Below are 19,746 nucleotides of genomic sequence, written 5' to 3'. Positions count from 1 at the left end.
CAGCGATACCAATAGAAGCAACTGTCACAGTCACATTAGACTGGATTCAGCTGCACGGTCACGAGAGGGTTAACGTCACAATCAGAGGCAGATCAGCAGGAGGACGTGAGGAGCCCTTGGCAATCCAGCCCTGCTCTTCAACAGGCTTTGCTGATTACTTACTGCAAGGTGCAATTATCCTCACCACTACCGTGGCAAAAATCAGCCTCTTCCACAAAAGCACAACACTGAAAGACGAAAACATAAAACAAAGGTACAGATCGCAGCAATAATAAACACGAGGAGACGTGGGATGACATTCAACTATTGCATTTAGATTAATTTATTGGCTCAGAAAGCAATGGTAGATTACACCTCATAGAGCAGGCGGCAAGCACGAGCCATTTGTTTTGACCAGTTCATGAATAATTACAGCACCTCAAATCAAGTTTTTTTATTATTATTTATTTATGAAACCTTAATACTGTAATCACTGGAAATTCTCTTTTTAAACCTCTACACTTTACAAAGATGAACAGTATATGTAAACAGTACTTTTTGTTTGTAATCTTAATGCTCCTTTTTAAAATGTGCACATTGTTAAAAACACAATTCTTTAAAGTTTAGATGGGAGAATATATGGAATAACGTCTAATGACACAATATAAAAGAGATCAAGGGAGGGAAAACAATCCCAGCCTCATCTCTCTCAAAAGGGACTGCATACGCAAGAACAAGAAGCAACATCAAGAGCCATATGTTTATGCATGTCCATAAACGAATAGCGATAGATTTATACAAAATGAAAAAGAAAGAAAAAAACAGTGCAAAGAAATTCAAATCAGAAAGCTAAGAACAAAATAAGAAGAGATAGGAGATAAAGAATGAATTCAAATTCACATTCCCACAGTCATCAATATTTACCTTGAACAAAACCATTTATGCGTTTAAAAATGATAAAGGATTGAGAATGATGGGAGAATGAATACCAAACCCGAGTGGAGTGATGCGAGAATAAATAGAAGTCATGTTTTGTCCAGTCAAGGAGTTTGATGCTCTCGTTTCACCCTCCTAACGGAGGCAGCAAAACCTAGAAATGAAACTAATAATCTCATGTCGTTCTCCACATTGTGCAGGTCGTCCCGACAGAGGCAAAAGTTTGGCATTCTTAGAGTTTCGTTCTCTACGGGTATCAGGAGGCACTTTCTGAGACACTTCGAGTGATTCCTAGAACAGAATCGATTATGGCTGCTCACTGTTCACCAACTCAAATCGAAGTTACCTCCGGATCCATTGTGCACATCTTCTTCATAATACGTAAAGTATCCAGAAATCGACTCGTCTTCATTATACTGAGAAACCAGCTAGTGCTTCCTGAAGGGTATAAACAGTATAATGGAGGAGACACAATATACATTACTTGGGTCAGTGATATAAGTAGGGCAGGGTGTTTGGTCTTTGACGCCTGACCTTTCTGCTCTGGGAATGCCACCATGTTTGGACGAGGGACTGAGAAACTGACAACAAGAGCAAAGTGCTATAACCGGGTGTGAGATTACAGGGCAGTTGTTCAATATTATTGATCCCAGACAGTGAAGCTGACTCTTAACTAAGCCACCCCCCTGGTTCTGCGTTCTTTGACCAATGACGGACAAAGCACCCAAGATCTGAATCCGTGTGTGCGTGTGTATTCTTTAGAAGGCTAGTTCCTGCAAGCAACCCATTGCAACTTGCGTCTCCTGTTATGAGTTCAGATATGACTCCCAGGCTTCCTTTTTTCCCTTTTCTCAGAAAGGCACCTCCTCTCATCCCTGATATTGAATCCAATACCCGTGTGTCTGCTTTTTACAGCGTTATCTCCTGTTTGAATGGAAGGTTTCCATCACTATGAGTGTGTATAGGCAACGTGGAAACAAACTGGAATAGATTAGAGCTGAAGTCAAGTGTAGACGATCACTTATTACCACTAGATGGCACTAAAGCAACACAATACCAGACTAGGGCTCCACAACTTGCACAACAAAAGATACTGCAGCTCAGGCAGAACTACTAGAAATAAAAATAATACCAAAAATAAAAACAGAGTCCAAAAGAAGTGACATCCCCTTCCGAAATAAACGCCATTCACAGATGTCCGTTGTACTGCACGCATAGAGAATCGGATTGTTTACTCGTAACATAAATGAAATAAATAACTGAACTGTTCCCAAAATAAGACATGTCCTTAAATTCCAGACTTGTAGGATCATCAGTGTTCGTACCACAGACTTGAGATGTACTTGAGAGGAATCAAGGCAGAATATTGCAAAAGTCCAGCCTTTAGGACAAGGATTCAGACTTCCTGCTATTGCTTCGTTTGATGTTGATATGAAACATCACAACATAACACAAGTTTTGACTTCATTATGAGCAAAACACTTCATGCCACCTTCAGAAAAAACAGGTGCATTCCTTCTTTTGAAACGCAATTGGTATTTGAAGAGCAGGGCGGCACATTTGTAGTTTGTAGATTGGTTTCACCAGAACATGCAGACAGGCTTTTTACAGTTAGGGAAAAGAGCACAAACTCCAAAACCACAATGACGCCGCACGTTTCACGACATGGTACTGGATGCTGAAATGTTGTCGTGTAGCAGAGGAGTCTTCTACTTGGGCTCTGAGGCAGGGGGTCTTTTTGGGGCAGGGCTGTAACACTGTCCAAATGACTGGAACTGAATGTCAGGTTGTCAGTTGTAAGTAGGGCACAGGAGGGACAAGAATGGAACAGCCTGGAAGGCAAAGGCTGGCATCACAGCCAGTTACTAGTTACTCCTGTGGGCGCTTCTAATGATGCGCCAAGGGATCTAGAGTGGAGAAGTCATCACAGAAAAGGGCTGAAAAATTGTATTTTCCTGACTTTGAGCCATGCCGCCACAGATGTGTTGACAGTTTGAAGAGGAATGCTAATGTGAATATCAAATTGTGTTGAACTGTGAATGGACAATTCTCAATCCGGTCACACATGGGAGTAAAAGTCTCTCCCATGTCTGTCTGGTCCTCGAGAAGTCTATTGATCTTGACCGTCTTCTGCAGATGGCTCAGTTCAGATCGATGGTGTTAAAGACCCACTCTGTGAACTTCTTGAGCTTGGCAGCAGAGCTTTGAGATTCTTCTTGCAGCCTCTGATTGTCCTCCCAAAGCCTCTTAATTTGTGCCTGCAGTTTCAATTTCTCTTCCCTTTCCTGGGAAAAAAGCACATACACAAAAAGCAAAATACATTAAACTTTTCAAGGCAAATTATCAAGCACTTTTTATCTAGGAAAAATAAAGGCACAAAGACAATTTCTAATTCTGACGTTCCAAAGTGAATCATTCCGAGTCAATTACAGTAGTTCAAGATTTGATGACTATTACAGTTTCAAATAACTTCCACAAGTAAAAATCTGCATTTTTTCCATAGGGGAATTATAAACTTGCATTCTTATAAACTAGACTTACTGTGAGCTATGAGGATGTTAATCATTGCTAAATGTAATTTGTTAAAGTCATCAGCCAGCATTAGTTCAACTTTACCAAAGTGACAACTTTTTCAACTTCAAAAATGACACTACTCATGATTATGCAAAGAAATGTCTACCAAGCAGTGAATCGCTATAAGCAAAAAATCTTTAAAGGGAACATATCATGAAAATCTGACTTTTTCCGTGTTAAAGTGCTATAATAGGGCCCCCCTGTGCATCTACCAACCCTGAAAACGTGAAAAGTGACAACCCAACAACTTTGTTTTGGTAAGCCTCTCTCTGCAATGCTCCCCTTCTGACGTAGGAAGGGGATATTATTATAATATTACCGTCCCTTAATCAGCACGTTTCCACCCACGGCGCCGCCATTTGGTTTAAGCAAGAGACAACAGTGTAACCAGTTCTAACGCAATGGCAAAAGTTCGAGCAAAGCATGCAAACTGTTCTGTCGTTGGCTGCACAGACGAACACAGAACACTATTTGACCAAAAAATGTCACAGCTGTCTTATTTCCGGTTGTCTACTGTAGGAGGAAGGTCTTTCAGTACTAATGCTCCTCAATTATGGAATTCGCTACCTCTTACACTACGCAATACCTCTTCTGTGGCTACTTTCAAGACCCAGTTAAAAACATATCTTTTTAACATGCATTTTGGATAATGTGATTATATGTATCCTATGTGACTGTAATATATGGGTGTCTAAATGTATTGTATGTACAATGTAAAGCGACCTTGAGCTTCTGGAAAGGCGCTATATAAATAAAACTTCTTCTTCAAAGCAGCTTTACAGTGATAATAGGAAATTAAAGTAACAGAGATTGTTTTGGCTTTACAGCAGCTCTTGAATAGAGTTATTGTCCAGCTAAAGTTAGTTTTGATTGATTTACTTCCATCGCAACGATCATTAGTTATTAACTTAGCGGCGGTTAAGACGACACCGTTGTAACAGAAAACCCTCAACGTGCTCCGGGCGCTCATTTGCACAAAACAGTGCCTGGTGGCTCGAGAACGCAAACCATGACATAGGTTATGAAATAGAACCTGTGAGAATGCTGATGGCGTGCACATGCGTAATACATGTTTAGTCTATAGGTATGCGCGTTTGAATATATATGTGCGCAGGCGTGTAGTCCTTTACAAACCAACCCTCAACAAACTACTTGTCTGGCCTTAATTTATAATACAGAATTTTTTTTTTTATCGCTTCCGCAATCCGCATAGCCACGTGAACCGGAATTATCCCGACAACGATCTGTACAGAGTTAAGGGAAGGGGAGGAGGCCTTCACAGGGGAGAGACTTTTAACTGTAAAAGTTAAACATGACAGTACATGCAAGTCGATGAGATTAATCAATGCAACTCCACAACAACTACATCCATGTATCCACTAACCATTCAGAAACGTCCAGGTGCAGTCTAAAAGTTACAATCTCTTCCTTAGTCTCTCTGTAAGGCTGCACTCCACTATGGGTTATTTCGGAGATTTGACTGAAATTCGTGTTTGTTATTGCTGGAGTATCCGAAGCTTGTGTAAAGGATCGACCGTCTTCTGAACGGAGGCTGGTTGAATTGGCTCATAACTCTTAAATCCCTATCCGAAAAACACTTCAGGAACCAAGGCCCCTGAGAAAGTGGACTGGCACTGTAACACTTTTATTGACATTTACACGTGGTTGCCATAGTAAAAGCAGAATATCGGACTACAATCTGTTTGTATTGTTGAAAATTAATGTTTCACACATTGTTGGTGCATTACCACCACAAGCAGGGCCATCATTAAGGAGGAAAAGGTGGAAGCGATTCCCGACGGCCCACACTGTAACCGACACCCTCGGACAATATCTTCAACTGGGGGGGGGGGGCAATAAAAACAGAACCAGGGCCCTGGAAATTCTAGCAATGGCCCTCACCACAGGTGTGCATTGGTTTTCAATAAATCAATGGCTGTCAATTATTCCTGATTTATTTAACCCTGAATAGGTCAAAGAGGCTATTACAAATATTGTATAAGTTCTACTCACTTTCTTCAAGTCTTCCTGCAACATCTTCACCAAAGCCTCCAGCTGAGAAACTTTCCCACTGTAGCTTGAAGGCCCCTCACTAACAGAAGATCCAGAATTAGGACAAAATGGATGCCATATTCAAGAAACTACAACACAACTAAGAAACCACATACACAATACACATACCAAAATAATTACAGATTATTTGTTGGATTATTAGGAAAAAGCTGAGAAGTGAGAGGGTAGCGGATGTACCTGGGGGAGAGTCTGGTGTGGGGCACTGGCTGCAGCTCTAGATGCTGAGGACTGAGTGAAGACTCTCCTCTCTGACTGACGTCCTGAGAACTAAACATAAACCCTCTTTGCACTGAGAGGGGAATGGGAGGAGAAGAGTGTGATGGAGTTGAGAGAAAGAGAGAGAGAGAGATGATGGTGTGATGATAAGCAGAGCATTCATTTAACTGTGAAGGCATTATTAGGCATACGATAAAGCAGCACCTCGAGCTTAACACAGTCGCACATTATTTCACATCTGTCCATCAGTGCAAGCCCTCAGGGGACATTTTCATTAATGTAACAGCATTTCACTCATTATTCTAAATACTTACGTTTCAGCAAATTCAGCATATTACATCTTCGCACAAAATGGATAAATCCTTAACGTCATAAACCCCAGTAATGGGTGTTTCTTTAACTATGGGCACTTTTGGCCCTGTGTTGTGATCCTTTAGAAATTAAAACACATTTCACACTCAAATTTAATTTTACAGTCAAATGCCATTTTATTATGAGCATTGCCATCACAAGCACCATTCTCTCCACATATGTTTTGTGTTTGCTGTTTGATAACATTCTGTGGTGGAAATGACACTGGTGGAAATAGCATTTTTGGGATGACGTTGTAAGTTAAAATGAGTAAAACTAAACAAAAAGTACAAAACTGCATCACGTGTCTTGCAGAGGTTTGCAGTTTTGAATGATCCTTGGTCAGTTTTTCTTGATCCATGTCAAATTTAGAGCCGAAGCTACTTTTCACTGTGCACAGACATAGTGTAGCTTTAACAATCAACCCCTGGCATATGAAAGTGCCCATATTTGAAGAAACACCTTAATATGTAAATTTTAACTAAGTAAAAACCTCTCCCTCCTACAGAAGATGGACAGATGGATTGTGCAAAACTGTAACATAGCTGAGGAGGACAGCTAAAGAGAAGAGAAATGGGCTCACTGCGCTGTGGTCTTCTCTCACCCTCGTAAGCATTGGCAACATCCACGAGGTGGGTCCAGTCCAGGCCGCTGTCTGTGTCCGTGTCCGGGAGGGGCATGAGACCCATTTCAGGAGGAGGCAGCCTGTGCCGCTCGTGCAGGTCTGCTAGAGAGGTGTCAGACGCTGAGAGGTCACCTAACACATAGCCAATGAGAAAACGTGAGGTGGCGTGTGTGTGTGCATGTGTGTGATTGAGTGCTTTTACCCAGTTAGAGATTGTGCAGTGTGCATCTTACACAACATAATGGGGACATTTAGGGGACTGCAGTGGTACTGAATGAAAACGTCCCAGGCAATGAAACATTAAGCTGAATTTAGCTTTGAAGTTGTAAAAATATTGTATTTTTCACAAAAATTTGTTTGAGATCAAACAATAATTGGTGGAACCCCTGCAGTACTGTCACAGACCCCCTGTTGATGACTCCAGGTTTATTAGATTTGCTCTATGATAAATGCATTTCTTGGCCATCTCTATAGATTGTGCTACCCTGTAACGGCACTATGACCCATCATGACAGGTTTTCTTACCATGCATCTTGATGCCCATTTTGTAGGAAGGTCTGCGCAGTGGGGCGCCACGGGTGGTCGGCGATCTTGGAAGGGTAGAGCAGCTGAAGAGCACGTCGCTGGCCAGAGCCTGCTCCAGAATGGAATCTCCCAGAGACGGCAGCCGCTGACCCCGGTATATACTCTCATCTGACAGGGTGCGCTGCAGAGAACGGCGCCCTGAGCTTGCTAGACCTGAGGAGGAGGACTGCAAGGAAGGAGGAAGGGATATGATTGCAGTAACTGACCCTGTATTACAGTAATCCTCATTTTCGATAATTTAATTTTTTTTAATAACAATTGTTATTGCGATTTAAAATGCATTTTTTTTAAAGAGCTCCAGGTTTGGTGTGCAAAAATATATCATATGACTATAAAAAAATATATATATATTATTATTAAAGATATTACAATAAGACCATTTTATTGTGTAATAAAAAAAATACATAATAATAATAGTAATAATATGATATATATATATATACACACACACACACACACAAATACATATTTATTTTGGCAGGGTTAAAGCTTCTCCTTTGTTTGCAACAGATTTATAAATGCATACATTTATAAAATCTGGTGAAATGTTTGGCATGTGTTGTATTTTCAAATAAATAGCGAGGCAAGTGAGGCAAACTCAGTGCTTGGTGACATGGAGATTGTGTGAAGCAGCATTTACTGCAAACGGAGCCATACCAAGACACTGACATAAGTTTCATGAGCTTCTCGCGTGTAAATGAACACTCACAAATGGCTCAGTATCACAGTGCTTTTCATTTGATGACGTACCTTCTCCTTGTGCTTACTGGATGAGGGAATTTCTGGTACAATCAGTTTCTTCAGATCTTCTTCCACTGTGGACTTGCACATGGCTTGAGGAGAGTGCAGATCCCTAAGAGAGGGCCTGGATTGAGAAGACCCAGTGTCTGTCCCCTCACCCTGTGGTCTTCTAGGGGGAAGAGGCAGAGCGCAAGATTCTGAATTAAACATCAAATCCATGACTGTCAATTGTAAGGCAATCATTTCCACATTTACAGGATCAATATGCTGTTTTACTGTTATTACTCTTCCTCTCCAGAAGGTGGCAGTCATGTATTAGAAAAAAACCTAAAATTCAAGAGCCAGAGGAAAACAAAACCTAAACTCTTCTGACAAAAAGATTACATAGATTTATTGCCACTGAAAAGAGAGGTCAGAGCAAACTCAACTAGAGCATTAACTTGTCTATTAAAGAATGTGACAAATTTATCTAGCAAGACTGCAAGTAGTCCATGATTTATGAACTTGAACTTGTTGTGACCATTTACCTGTGTGTATCTTTTGAAACATCTCTCCTTCACATCTTTATAGTCCAGTCACATATCTTTTAACCATCCATCATCCCCACAGCTGAGCACATTTACTTACTTGCGTGTGTCCCCAAAGTCCACAGAGTTTATGGTGCTGCCCGGTTTCCTCCAGCCGATCAGGTACTTGCTAGTGGCCCCTTGGCGAGGATAGAAACTCTTGGGGCCAGGTGATACCGAGCTCTGGGAGGAGGAAGAGGAGGAAGAGGGGGAGGTGGCCGAGGAAGACTCTTCACGTGGGGAGCTGTGGCTGGAGCTCAGGACTGCAGGGCTGACAGAGTGGCGTGTGCTGAGGGAGAGCCAGATAATGGGAAAACATGTCTAGTCGGTCTCAGAAAATAAATAACCTTGAAAAATAGTACACATAATTGATAGCATGTGTACAAATTCATATAGCATTATTTACCATAATATTACTACTACAAAGAATGTACAGTATACCAAAGAATTGTAACATGACTTGCAAAACAAACATCCAAACTCTGGAGCAGATTCTTTGGACTCTGCCCAAAGATAAGATGTGTGTGGTTGCCAGGGTGTTGCTACGCATTTGCTAGGGTGTTCTGGGTGCTTTTAAGAGAATTTATAATGTGGGGAAATCTAAGGTGTTTTGGGTATTGATGGTTAGTTATTTGCTCAAATCAAATAAACCCACCGCCACAATGCAAAGATGCATGTTGGGTGGTTACCATGGTGTTGCTATACAGTTGTTAGGGTGTTCTGGGTGGTTCCTAGGACACTTCAAATGTGTTCTGGGTATTGCTAGGTGGTTGGGTGCTAAAACGTTGTGTGTGGTTTCCATGGTGTTATTAGGGTACATCTAAGGTGTTATGGGTATTTTTGGCAAGATTACGATTAAATTTCATATTTGAAATCACCAATGAAATCTGACAATCAGCCTGCGCAGTCCTAAGCGCGCATTTCAGAACACTGACTGTTTTTATAGGAACCGGCTCTTCTAACGGCAGCTACAGTTACGTGATGACTTTACCAATCGGTGATTGGCTCTATCCTTTAGAAGGCGTGACTTATTGCACGTTGCACTTTCTCCTATTCATAGTAATACGAGTGCACAGTCTTTCTGTATATAAAGTCTTTGGTATTACTAGGTGGTTGCTTACAGGCCCAAATAAAAAAATCCCACCATCACAATGCTAACATGTTGTGTGTGGTAGCCAGAGTGTTGCTAAGGTATTCTGGAAGGTTGCAAGGGCTAAGGTATTCTTGAAGGTTGAAAAAAAAAAAAAAACATCTACAAGACTCAGTAAAAGTTTATAAAGTGAATCAAAGCATACCTAGAATGGGAGGCCATGTCACTCAGACTGTAAGAACTGCCATCCCGGACCAGTAGATGGGTCGGTGGGCTTCGGGTAGTAGGCGGTGGCTCAGCAGGGGACACTGGTGACTCTGCAACAGGAGGGGACCTCTCAAGCACCCTCCGGCCCCCTTCTGTGGGGCTGTGCCAGGGTGAAGGAGCTCTCTCTCTGGCCCCAGCAGCTCCCACAGCCAGCAGAGAGCTAGAACTCCCATGGGTGGCCCCGTATGAAGTAGCATCGATGCCACTGTCAGCTGAAGCACCCTGCAGGTAGCCACCGCCACCCAGACCGTTCGGCTCAGAGTCTGGCTGCTCTCCCACCCCTCCACTACCCAGATCATACCACTTGTCATCACTGTGACCCCCACTAGACGTGGTACTGGAGAGCGTATTACTGCTGGAGTGAGAGTACGGACCTTCAGACTGTAAGAGAAAGGAAATGGTCGCTGAATAGGTCAAGTATTTTAAGAAGTTAAACTAGATAAGAAAACTAGATTTTACACCATAATGCTAAGGCACAGTATTTCTTAGAAAAAATGTTAACAAACTGCTTTTACTGCTGCTTAATAATTGTGCTAAATAAAAGTCAACCAACGAAATGTGTTGCAACCAACATGCAAAACATTTTTTTTTTTTTTTTAAATGATATCATAGAGAGGACCCCTTTAGACTCATGTCTGTGTGCTTTCTGACAAGACCAGGTTTGTCTTGTTCAGGTAATTTTTGCCTGTGATGGCAAAGCTGAATTTTCAGCAGCCATTACTGCTATTTTTTTAGTATTCAATGAATATGAAGTTCAAAAGAACTGCACTAATTTGAAATAGAAAAAGATTTAAAATCTTTTGTAACATTATAAATGTCTACTGACACTTTACATCAATTTAATTTCTTTCAAAAATCTTACTGACCACCAACATTTAATAACACAACTATAGGGTATATGTTACTGACCCAGCTGCTAAAGTGTTCTGAGTGGATTCCTTTGCGTTGCTCTGCTATTGCTAGGTTGCTTAGAGCTGATTTCTGGCTCAAGTCAAAATAGTCCACCCTCAACCATACAAATTGTGCTATTTGACCATATTTCTGATTAACATATTAACTTCGTTTTAACAAACTATTGTTTGTGGTATTTTATGGTAATGCTCGCCACTTAAAGCTCCTTTAGTGAAGAGGTACCATGGGGCGCCATTTTTAAGAGCGGTTGTATGTAGCAGTTGAGAACCCACCTGGCTGCCCTTCTTGGGTGAAAGGTGAATGACCTGCTCCTGTCTCTGGATGCGTGGGCCGCCTGAGTAGGATGAGCTAGACTTAGTGACTGGAGCATCTACAGAAGATAACAGATTGCATTAGAAAACAGGACATTTAGACAGTACTTAACAAAAAAAAACATTGGTGAATACTGAAAATGAGGGCACAACAGCAGGGAGGAAACAGACACACTTGAGACTCATTTAGATGAGAAATGTCATAAACAAAGCCTAAAGTACACACACACACACACACACTGCACACACACACTATAGTTTATCCTCCTTGAAATAAAATCAGACAATTTGATCTCAAAGAAATCTGATTTGACCAATATAGCTTATGCAGTCTGTGCTGATTTTATTACAGGACAGTGAGTGCAAAAGAAACTATTGTGTAATTGTTGGCTGTTACATAATGGCCATCATAACAAAAATAGATGATACAAGCAATTAAAGTACACAGAATTCAGAAGGGGGAGGGGATGGATGGACAGGAAGCAGAATGTCAGAAAATGCACAGACTTGAAATGATTCTAAAACATCAGAGACTTTGTGTGTTACAGTTCACACAGATTGATTACACAGGCTTTAAGACATAATCGAGTAGACATGGACATCCATTTGGGAAAAAAAAGAAGAAAAAAAAGAGGAAAATAAGGCCATTTCTTTGTACATGCATGAGCCACTGCAACATTGCTTTGTCAGAGGGGGGCAATTCCTTTCGAGCTTTATGAAAAGGCTTTCCTTCCTCTCTTGACACCCTACTTCCTGCCTCTACCTCCCTTTAGCTATTCAAAGCAGAGTTGTGTTTGTTTTTCAGAATAATAATACCTTGCAGTATCTCAGAACTCAAACTCATTTTGTACAAACCACGATCTTTTAAGATGAAATCAAACACTCTTTACTCAATTCAAATTATTTCCTGAATGTAGAATTTTGTGCTAACATGACTGCTTTAGAGAAATGGAACATCACTTCAGGAAAAGTACAGTGCTTAGCATAAGTGAATAGAACCCATGCTAAAGTTGACTAAAAAGAGGAATAAAAAAAAATCATCTTTTGGAAATTGATCTTAATGCCTTAATTAAAAAAAAAGAGGAAAAATCCCTTGGCCTTTGGAATAAAAATAGCCCCACATCATCACATACCCTTCACCATACCTTGAGATTGGCATGGGGTACTTTCCATAAGATCATCTCTCAATGCAAATCAAACCAGCTATTAGGCTAACTGAAATAAAACCATGCCAATTTCTAGGTATGGTGAAGGGTATGTGATGATGTGGGGCTATTTTAATTCCAAAGGGCAAGGGAACTTTATCAGGATGCATAGTATGCATAGTAATAATTCGCCTTTAAAAATAAAAATCTGCCTGCCTCTATGGGAATTTAACATAGGGGTGTCCTGACTTATGCCCCCTGTATATTAAGGAAGAACATTTATTTATGATATATTATTCATTCACAAAGAAAATTGGTGTCCTTAAAAGTTGGATTTTCCCTCATTTTTTAATTAAGGCATTAAGATCAATTTCCAAAAGATAATTTTTTATTCCTCTTTTTAGTCAACTTTAGCATAGGTGTATTCACTTATGCTAAGCACTGTATATAGAAGCTACTGGGAAAAAGTAAAGGTTTGGATGTGAATGAGCATCATTTAAAAATGTCAGAAATCTGTCAAAAATGGCACAAAAATAAAATAAAATGCCTCATATGGATTTGTCACATACCTTCCAGCCTTCCATAGGAAAAAAGACATGAGCCCTATTCGGACAGGACTAGTTTTCATGGAGGACATTACAGAAATTCATGTTTCACAATGTCCGAAAGTGCCTTGTCTGTGTTTTTCTCACACAACCTCATTTAAAATTCCAGGGAAAATCACCTACTGTGATAAATCTAATCCCGCCCGAATGCGAATGTCAGTGATTGACGATATTGTATTATCCTAATGCTTCTTGTGGTTTTTTTTTTACCTACCTGAGCTACCGCTTGCACTCCAAACTTTCGCATGCTTTCATTTTATTTCAATATTAATAAATAGAGCCAAATCAAGGAAATTGCAAAGATGGCCCATTTTAATATCAGTGTCAGGTAAGATACTTGTCTACATGTCTCTGCCCACTTCTGTGGGTTTATTATAAACAGCCAAACCAGTTGTATCCAAGTAAATCATTTAAAAAAACGTCATTTGTGATGCACGCAAGCACAACCCATGACCTTCTGTATTATGTCCACATCTAGAAAACACACACACACACCCACCTCTGTAATAAACATGGAGATGTTAGTCCCATCTGAATCGGTACATGAAATCACAGACGTCAAGTGATAAGAATTGTAACTCAAACATAGTTTAGAAAACTACTCGCGTCCGAATATGGCATGGTCAACTACAGTAGAACAAATCTCAGAGAAAAATGTTTTATTGGCCACCCCCCCCTTCTCTTACACCCTAACAAATTCTGCATTATTTATTTAGATCCAAAGCTGATGAATTCATCTGTATATTTGCACACCCTACGATTCTGCTAGGTGGGATTTTTATATTACCATTTAATTACTTTACTAATAGAATGGTTTTTTTAGCTTCCTTTGTTTTGTATTTCGTTAGTTTTAGTGGTGCATAAATAGTCCTCGATTAAATCGTTTTAAAATAAATATCTATATAAAAAAAGAAAAATTATATTATATTTAATTATATTTATTTAAGTTAAGGTTCTTTGGGTCTAAAATTTGAATCTTTATAAATATAACAAATCAGCGAGGTGACTTTTCTCAAAGCCACCCCAAGAGACAAAACCGACATAGGTCAAGCATTTGGTGTGACCTCTCATTCTCCGAACAGTCGTCTGCAATCATGAGAGTGGCATATACAGAGCTGGTCAGAATTATTTGCCCCCTTGGTAAATATGATCAAAGATGGCTGTAAAAAAATTAATCTGCATTGTTTATCCTTTTGATATATATTTTTTTTTAAATGCAAAAATCTCACCTTTTATTGAAGTAAAAGAATTGAAAGTGGGGGGGAAATCACTTTATGAAATAAATGTTTTTCTCCTAAACACTTTGGGAACAATTATTTGCCCCCTTTTATTAAATACTTTTTACAACCTCCTGTTTCCAAGATAACAGCTCTGAGTTTTCTCCTATAATGCCTGATGAGTTTGGAGAACACCTGACAAGAGATCAGAGACCATTCCTCCATACAGAATCTCTCCAGATCCTTCAGATTCCCAGATCCATGTTGGCGCTTCTTCTCTTCAGTTCAGCCCACTCATTTTCTATAGGGTTCAGGTCTGGGGACTGAGATGGCCATTGCAGATGCTTGGTTTAGTGCTCAGTGACCCATTTTTCTTTAAATTTTGATGTTTGTTTTTGGATCCCTGTCCTGTTGGAAGATCCAAACATGGCCCGTTATAAGATTTCTAGCACAGGCTGTCAGGTTTTGATTTTTTTTCTGTTGGTATTTGATCGAATCCATGATGCCATGTATCTGAACAAGATGTCCAGGACCTCTGGCAGAAAATTAGGCCCACAGCATTAAAGATACAGCAGAGTATTTCATTTTACACATGGGGTACTTTTTTGTATCCCTGAATGAACCAAACCCTTCTGAACTGAAGAGAAGAAGCGCCAACATGGATCTGGGAATCTGAAGGATCTGGAGAGATTCTGTACGGAGGAATGGTCTCTGATCTCTTGTCAGGTGTTCTCCAAACTCATCAGGCATTATAGGAGAAGACTCAGAGTGGTTATCTTGGAAAAAGGAGGTTGCAAAAAGTATTTAATAAAAGGGGGCAAATAATTGTACCCAACGGGTTTTGGAGAAAAACATTTATTTCATAATGTGATGTTCCCCCCACTTTCAATTATTTTACTTCAAATGAAAGGTTAGATTTTTGCTAATTTTTTTAATAAAATATCAAAAGGATTAGCAATACAGATTTATTTTTTACAGCCATCTTTAATCATATTTACCAAGGAGTAAATAATTCTGACCAGCACTGTAATTCTAGGCTGTGGTAACATTTACAGCTCGGGTCATAAAGTTTACTGGGCCAAATGCTCAGATGTGTTTTGATGCGTTTCGTGTGGGCTGGACCCTGCTATTACCATCCGAGTCTCCGAGATGCCACAAAGCGGAGCTAAGAGGGGTCAAAAGAGTGTGGAGGTGGGCCACTTGACCACATCAGTCAGAGAAGCTGAAAACAGTGAGATGGTTACAGAGAAATATACAAAAGAGGGACATAAACAGAGACAAAGCGAGAGACAGACAGACACAGTGGAGGTAGCATAAGACTGCCTGCAGTTCCTGCAGTCTAAAAAAAAAAAAACAGTAATATTCCTGTCAAAAATAGGAGACATGTGGAGAAGCAGAGGAATGGAGAGAGGAAGAGAAGTAAGAAAAATATGCAGAAAGGGGGTGGTAGTGTGAGTCACAGCAGACTTGGACCTTGAAGAGTGAGAGAGTGTGTGTGTGTGGGGGGGGGGGGGGGGGGAGAGGGAATGCTAGAGGGACACAAAGCGTTGCTTACACAACCGTACCAGCAGGAAAGAGGAGGTATTTCTGTCTTTGCTTGAACCCATATACAGCATTCTGTTCTGAGACGTTTATGTTTGCTGCCTTTCACTGGACACAGCTTACACAGCTTTTCAAAGGCTATGCTTGATCTATCGAGCGCTCTAAGGTTGACCACGGTTATACAAGAGAGAGGTATTCAGGGGGAGGGAAGGATCAGATGATCTTGCTGTGTGTGAGAAGACCAAACTGAGCTGAGCTGTGGGCAAAAACAAGTGTGGCCCAAAAGAAAAAGCACCAGTCAATGCCAGGTGGAAATATGGTATAACAAAACCACATAGCCTACAGCATGGCAACAAGCACCCTAAAAAGGAGAGTTTCATTGCATTGGTTTTCATGCTAACACGTCTGTAATGCGTTTCCCTGAGCTCTTGGGTTAAAACAATGTGTCACTTTCAGTGTTTTCTAATGAAAGCACTTGAGAAGAAAGACTAGGTTTTTACATATCTTCAAGTGAATGTGAGTGGTGCTGGCCTGTGTGGCCGCCACTATGCTAAGGTGTCGTGGGTGGTTGCCGGGATATTACCATGCGGTTGCTAAGGTGTTCTGAGTGGTTACTTACTGGCTGAAGTCAAAAGAGCCCACCCTCAAGTCCCTTTGATATTCTGATCCTCAGATCCTTCCTCCAATGTAAACCTATAGAATCTTTTCACCCACTTTATCCCTGACCAAATAAAAATCCTAAATCCTAAGAGTCCTAATTCTACTATAATAGTATAAATAATTGTGCACCTGTGCTTAACATGTCTGTAACATCAGGGTTGTTATTGTTAACTAAAATTAAAACCATTCAAAATTGTTTTCGGTAATTTAAATAAAGTTGAAAATCAAATATTTTGTAAAAAGAAAATGTTATGTGTCATCTAATAAATGTTAGATGAAAAACGTATAACTTAAAAACCTTAAACAATAATTTGAAATGTTGTGAAATTAATAATTTTAAGATGAAGTTCTAAAATCAGTTCAACTATACACGAAATGAAAATAAAGCTATATACATGTAGAAAACTAATTAAATTACAAAACCACGATTAATAAAACTTAAACTAGAATTAAAATACAAACTGAATATATAGAAATAAAAGCCTATTCAAAATATTAACAAAACCTATTACAGTATACAAATAATACTGAAATAATGCGTAGCACAAACAGTGTGGGACGAGTTGATTACATCTGTTCAATAAGTAGCAATTGGACTGCCCTGTTGTTAATCTTCCTAAATGTACAAAGTCAGAATGTTCCCTGTATAATAATAATATATATATATGTAAGCAAAATGGATATATACTGAAATATGATTAAATTAATCAGAATAAAATAAACTCAAATCAAAAGCTTGTGAATGAGAATTGAATCAAATCTAATAATCTGCATTGATACCCATGCCCCTAGTGATTTTTTACTCAAATTTAGCAAAAGCATCTGATTTAAGAAATGCTTGAAATTGGCTAAGAGGAGGTGGTGTTACTGTTAAAAAACGTACAATTTCTTTTTGTGTCTTGAGGGTTTTTAAATGGCATTTGAATGGTTTTGATGAGTCTAGAAGCAAAGTCTATAATCACGATTCATTCAAATATCAAGCACCAAGGGCCTCTAAACCCATAATACAAGCACTATTTCTGTCATCATTCGCTTAAAAAAAGTATGTTTTTGAATATTCACAGTCATTCTTCTGAAGTTTTGTCTTCATTCATTCTCTTCAATATTACACTGTTAATAGTTTTGTTTAGCTCATTCATTCACTCCTGCAGTGCTTCCTCATTAACCCTCTGGGGACCAGGGTGTTTTTGGGGCCCTTGGGATGTTTTGACGTGCACTGACATTTGTGCTTTTTTCAGTTATTTATAAACATGTTAATGGCAAAGGTTTAAATTCACTCTATATAGCACAAAAGGGGCTACCATGATATGTGAGCAACATGTATGTACATGTTTGTATTTTTAAGAGAATAATGTTTATGCGTGGTTATTGAAAAAAATAAAAATGAAAGTTGCTGAAATAAGACCACAAAACACATATTGATTATTTCTTCACAAGACTTTTGAAAATTGTATCACATAGTCTAGAATATTTGCTCCAAAACTATGTGAGAATCATCCTGACTACTCATTCAGATAAGTCAATAAAGTCTTTTACATTTTTAATGACGTGTTTTGTTTGAAAAAGCTTTATGCGAGGAGGCGTGATCTCTCATTAATATGCGTGGCATTCCACACCTGAGAAAGACAAAGACCCTCCCATAATGGCCCTATTAGGTGATATCAGGCCATATCATTATCAGGAGCCTTGCACAAAGAAAAATCTACAATGCATGCCCAAAGTCGTGCAGCCATAAAGTTTCTCTTGATATCAGTCCTGCTGACTTCAACATTCACAGGAGATTGTAATGAAAAATCAAACACCTTGGAAATGACAGGTATGTACTATGTTTCAGGAACGGGACCATGCTGTGTGACTGTGCAAGCCTCTGTATTTAGATCAGTGTGTTTACTAATGTGCTTTTTTGTCCTTTGTTCTGTATCTTTGGATTATGTTGTGTTGTAAATAAATCCAAACAATCTAAAAGCCATTCTTTTTAAAATCTCCTCATTCTTTGTGCAAGGCTCCTCGTAATGGGGCCTGATAGCACCTAATAGGGCTATTATGGGAGGGTCTTTGTCTTTCTCAGGTGTGAAATGCCATACATATTAATGAGAGATCACGCCTCCTTGCATAGAGCTTTCTCAAACAAAACATGTCATACACATTATAAAAGACTTTATTGACTTATCTGAATGAGTAGTCAGGATGATTCTCACATAGTTTTGGAGCAAATATTCTAGACTACGTGATACAATTTTCAAAAGTCTTGTGAAGAAATAATCAATATGTGTTTTGTGGCCTTATTTCAGAAACTTTTATTTTTAAGTTTTTCAATAACCATGCATAAATAATATTCTCTCAAAAATACAAACATGTACATACATGTTGCTCAGAGATTATGGTAGCCCCGTTTGTGCTATATAGAGTGAATTTACACCTTTGCCATTAACATGTTTATAAATAACTGAAAAAAGCACAAACGTCAGTGCATGTCAAAACATCCCAAGGGCCCCAAAAAAACCTTGGTCCCCAGAGGGTTAACATATGAGCAGAAACTCCTAACAAAAGCTTATTTGATGTCTATTTTAGAGTAAAAACTTTATCCAAAACTAGTCGAAATGTTGTCTTTTATTTAGTCTGTAACAGTGCGTATCTGTGCGTTCATTCATTCATTCAATAATTCATTCACACACACACACACACACACACACAAACATGATTCACATTTAAACAGTATGCTATTTTTCCGTTTACAGACACTAACGTTATTCTATATCGCGATTAGAACAAAGCACTTGCATAAAACACTTACTTCTCAGCTGAATCTGTTGCTCATCCTCGAAGTGAAAATAAACCAGCACTTGTTCTGTGGTAAATGTCCCAGGATTGTTCCTCATATAGCCGCGCAAGACGACAGTAGATTAATCTGACTAAAAAATATAGTGTTTTCAGAGTTTATGGGCGTTAACGAGTCTAAACGTGTTGCTTCACATATTTGCGTTTGAATAGCGCGTGCTCTCCGTGGGCGTGTCCCATTACCAGAGATAATGAGCTGAGAGAAAGATAATTAGAACGGCTGACACGTCTCTCTTTTTATATAGATGACATAAACGGAGAATATTTATTTTAGTTTTGAATCAGATCATTTAAAAGTACAAACTCAAATGATTTAAAAGATATATTGCTTATGGCTGGGTGAATAGTATTAGCTGAGTTGTGTTGAAGATTAGAGACGTGCTCCATAAAAAAAGTTCATGGTGACGGAGAGGCAGAACGCACACCCTGTTTATTTTCTTTATTTTACAAAAGCACAATATTTTATTTCGATTGTATGTGGGCACATAAAAAAGTAGACATTTAACAGATTAT

At 39.3% G+C, this 19,746-nt stretch overlaps 1 protein-coding gene across 4 annotated transcripts in view; it reads right to left on the bottom strand.

Moving 5' to 3' along the window:
• Positions 1 to 1,055: 1,055 nt before the first annotated feature.
• Positions 1,056 to 19,746, bottom strand: part of sipa1l1 (signal-induced proliferation-associated 1 like 1) — a 120,128-nt gene continuing 101,437 nt past the window's right edge. For 3 of the 4 annotated variants that reach the window (XM_056240741.1, XM_056240739.1, XM_056240740.1), the window contains 5 exons: positions 11,188 to 11,285; positions 9,942 to 10,384; positions 8,708 to 8,935; positions 8,086 to 8,249; positions 7,298 to 7,505 (listed from right to left, as the gene is read on the bottom strand). In XM_056240741.1, the coding sequence (XP_056096716.1) occupies positions 7,444 to 7,505; positions 8,086 to 8,249; positions 8,708 to 8,935; positions 9,942 to 10,384; positions 11,188 to 11,285 (995 nt within the window). In that variant the 3' untranslated portion in view covers positions 7,298 to 7,443. Of the gene's footprint in view, positions 3,201 to 5,502; positions 5,582 to 5,739; positions 5,852 to 6,712; positions 6,887 to 7,279; positions 7,506 to 8,085; positions 8,250 to 8,707; positions 8,936 to 9,941; positions 10,385 to 11,187; positions 11,286 to 19,746 lie in introns of those variants that run through there. The other variant, XM_056240743.1, reaches the window with a different exon arrangement.

This window comes from Rhinichthys klamathensis, unplaced genomic scaffold (genome assembly GCF_029890125.1).
Source record: "Rhinichthys klamathensis goyatoka isolate OS25496 unplaced genomic scaffold, OSU_Roscu_1.1 h1tg000609l_1, whole genome shotgun sequence".
In the NCBI taxonomy this organism is placed as follows: domain Eukaryota; kingdom Metazoa; phylum Chordata; class Actinopteri; order Cypriniformes; family Leuciscidae; genus Rhinichthys; species Rhinichthys klamathensis.
Note: the sequence above shows the minus strand (reverse complement) of the source record. Positions and strands in the feature narration are given on the sequence as shown.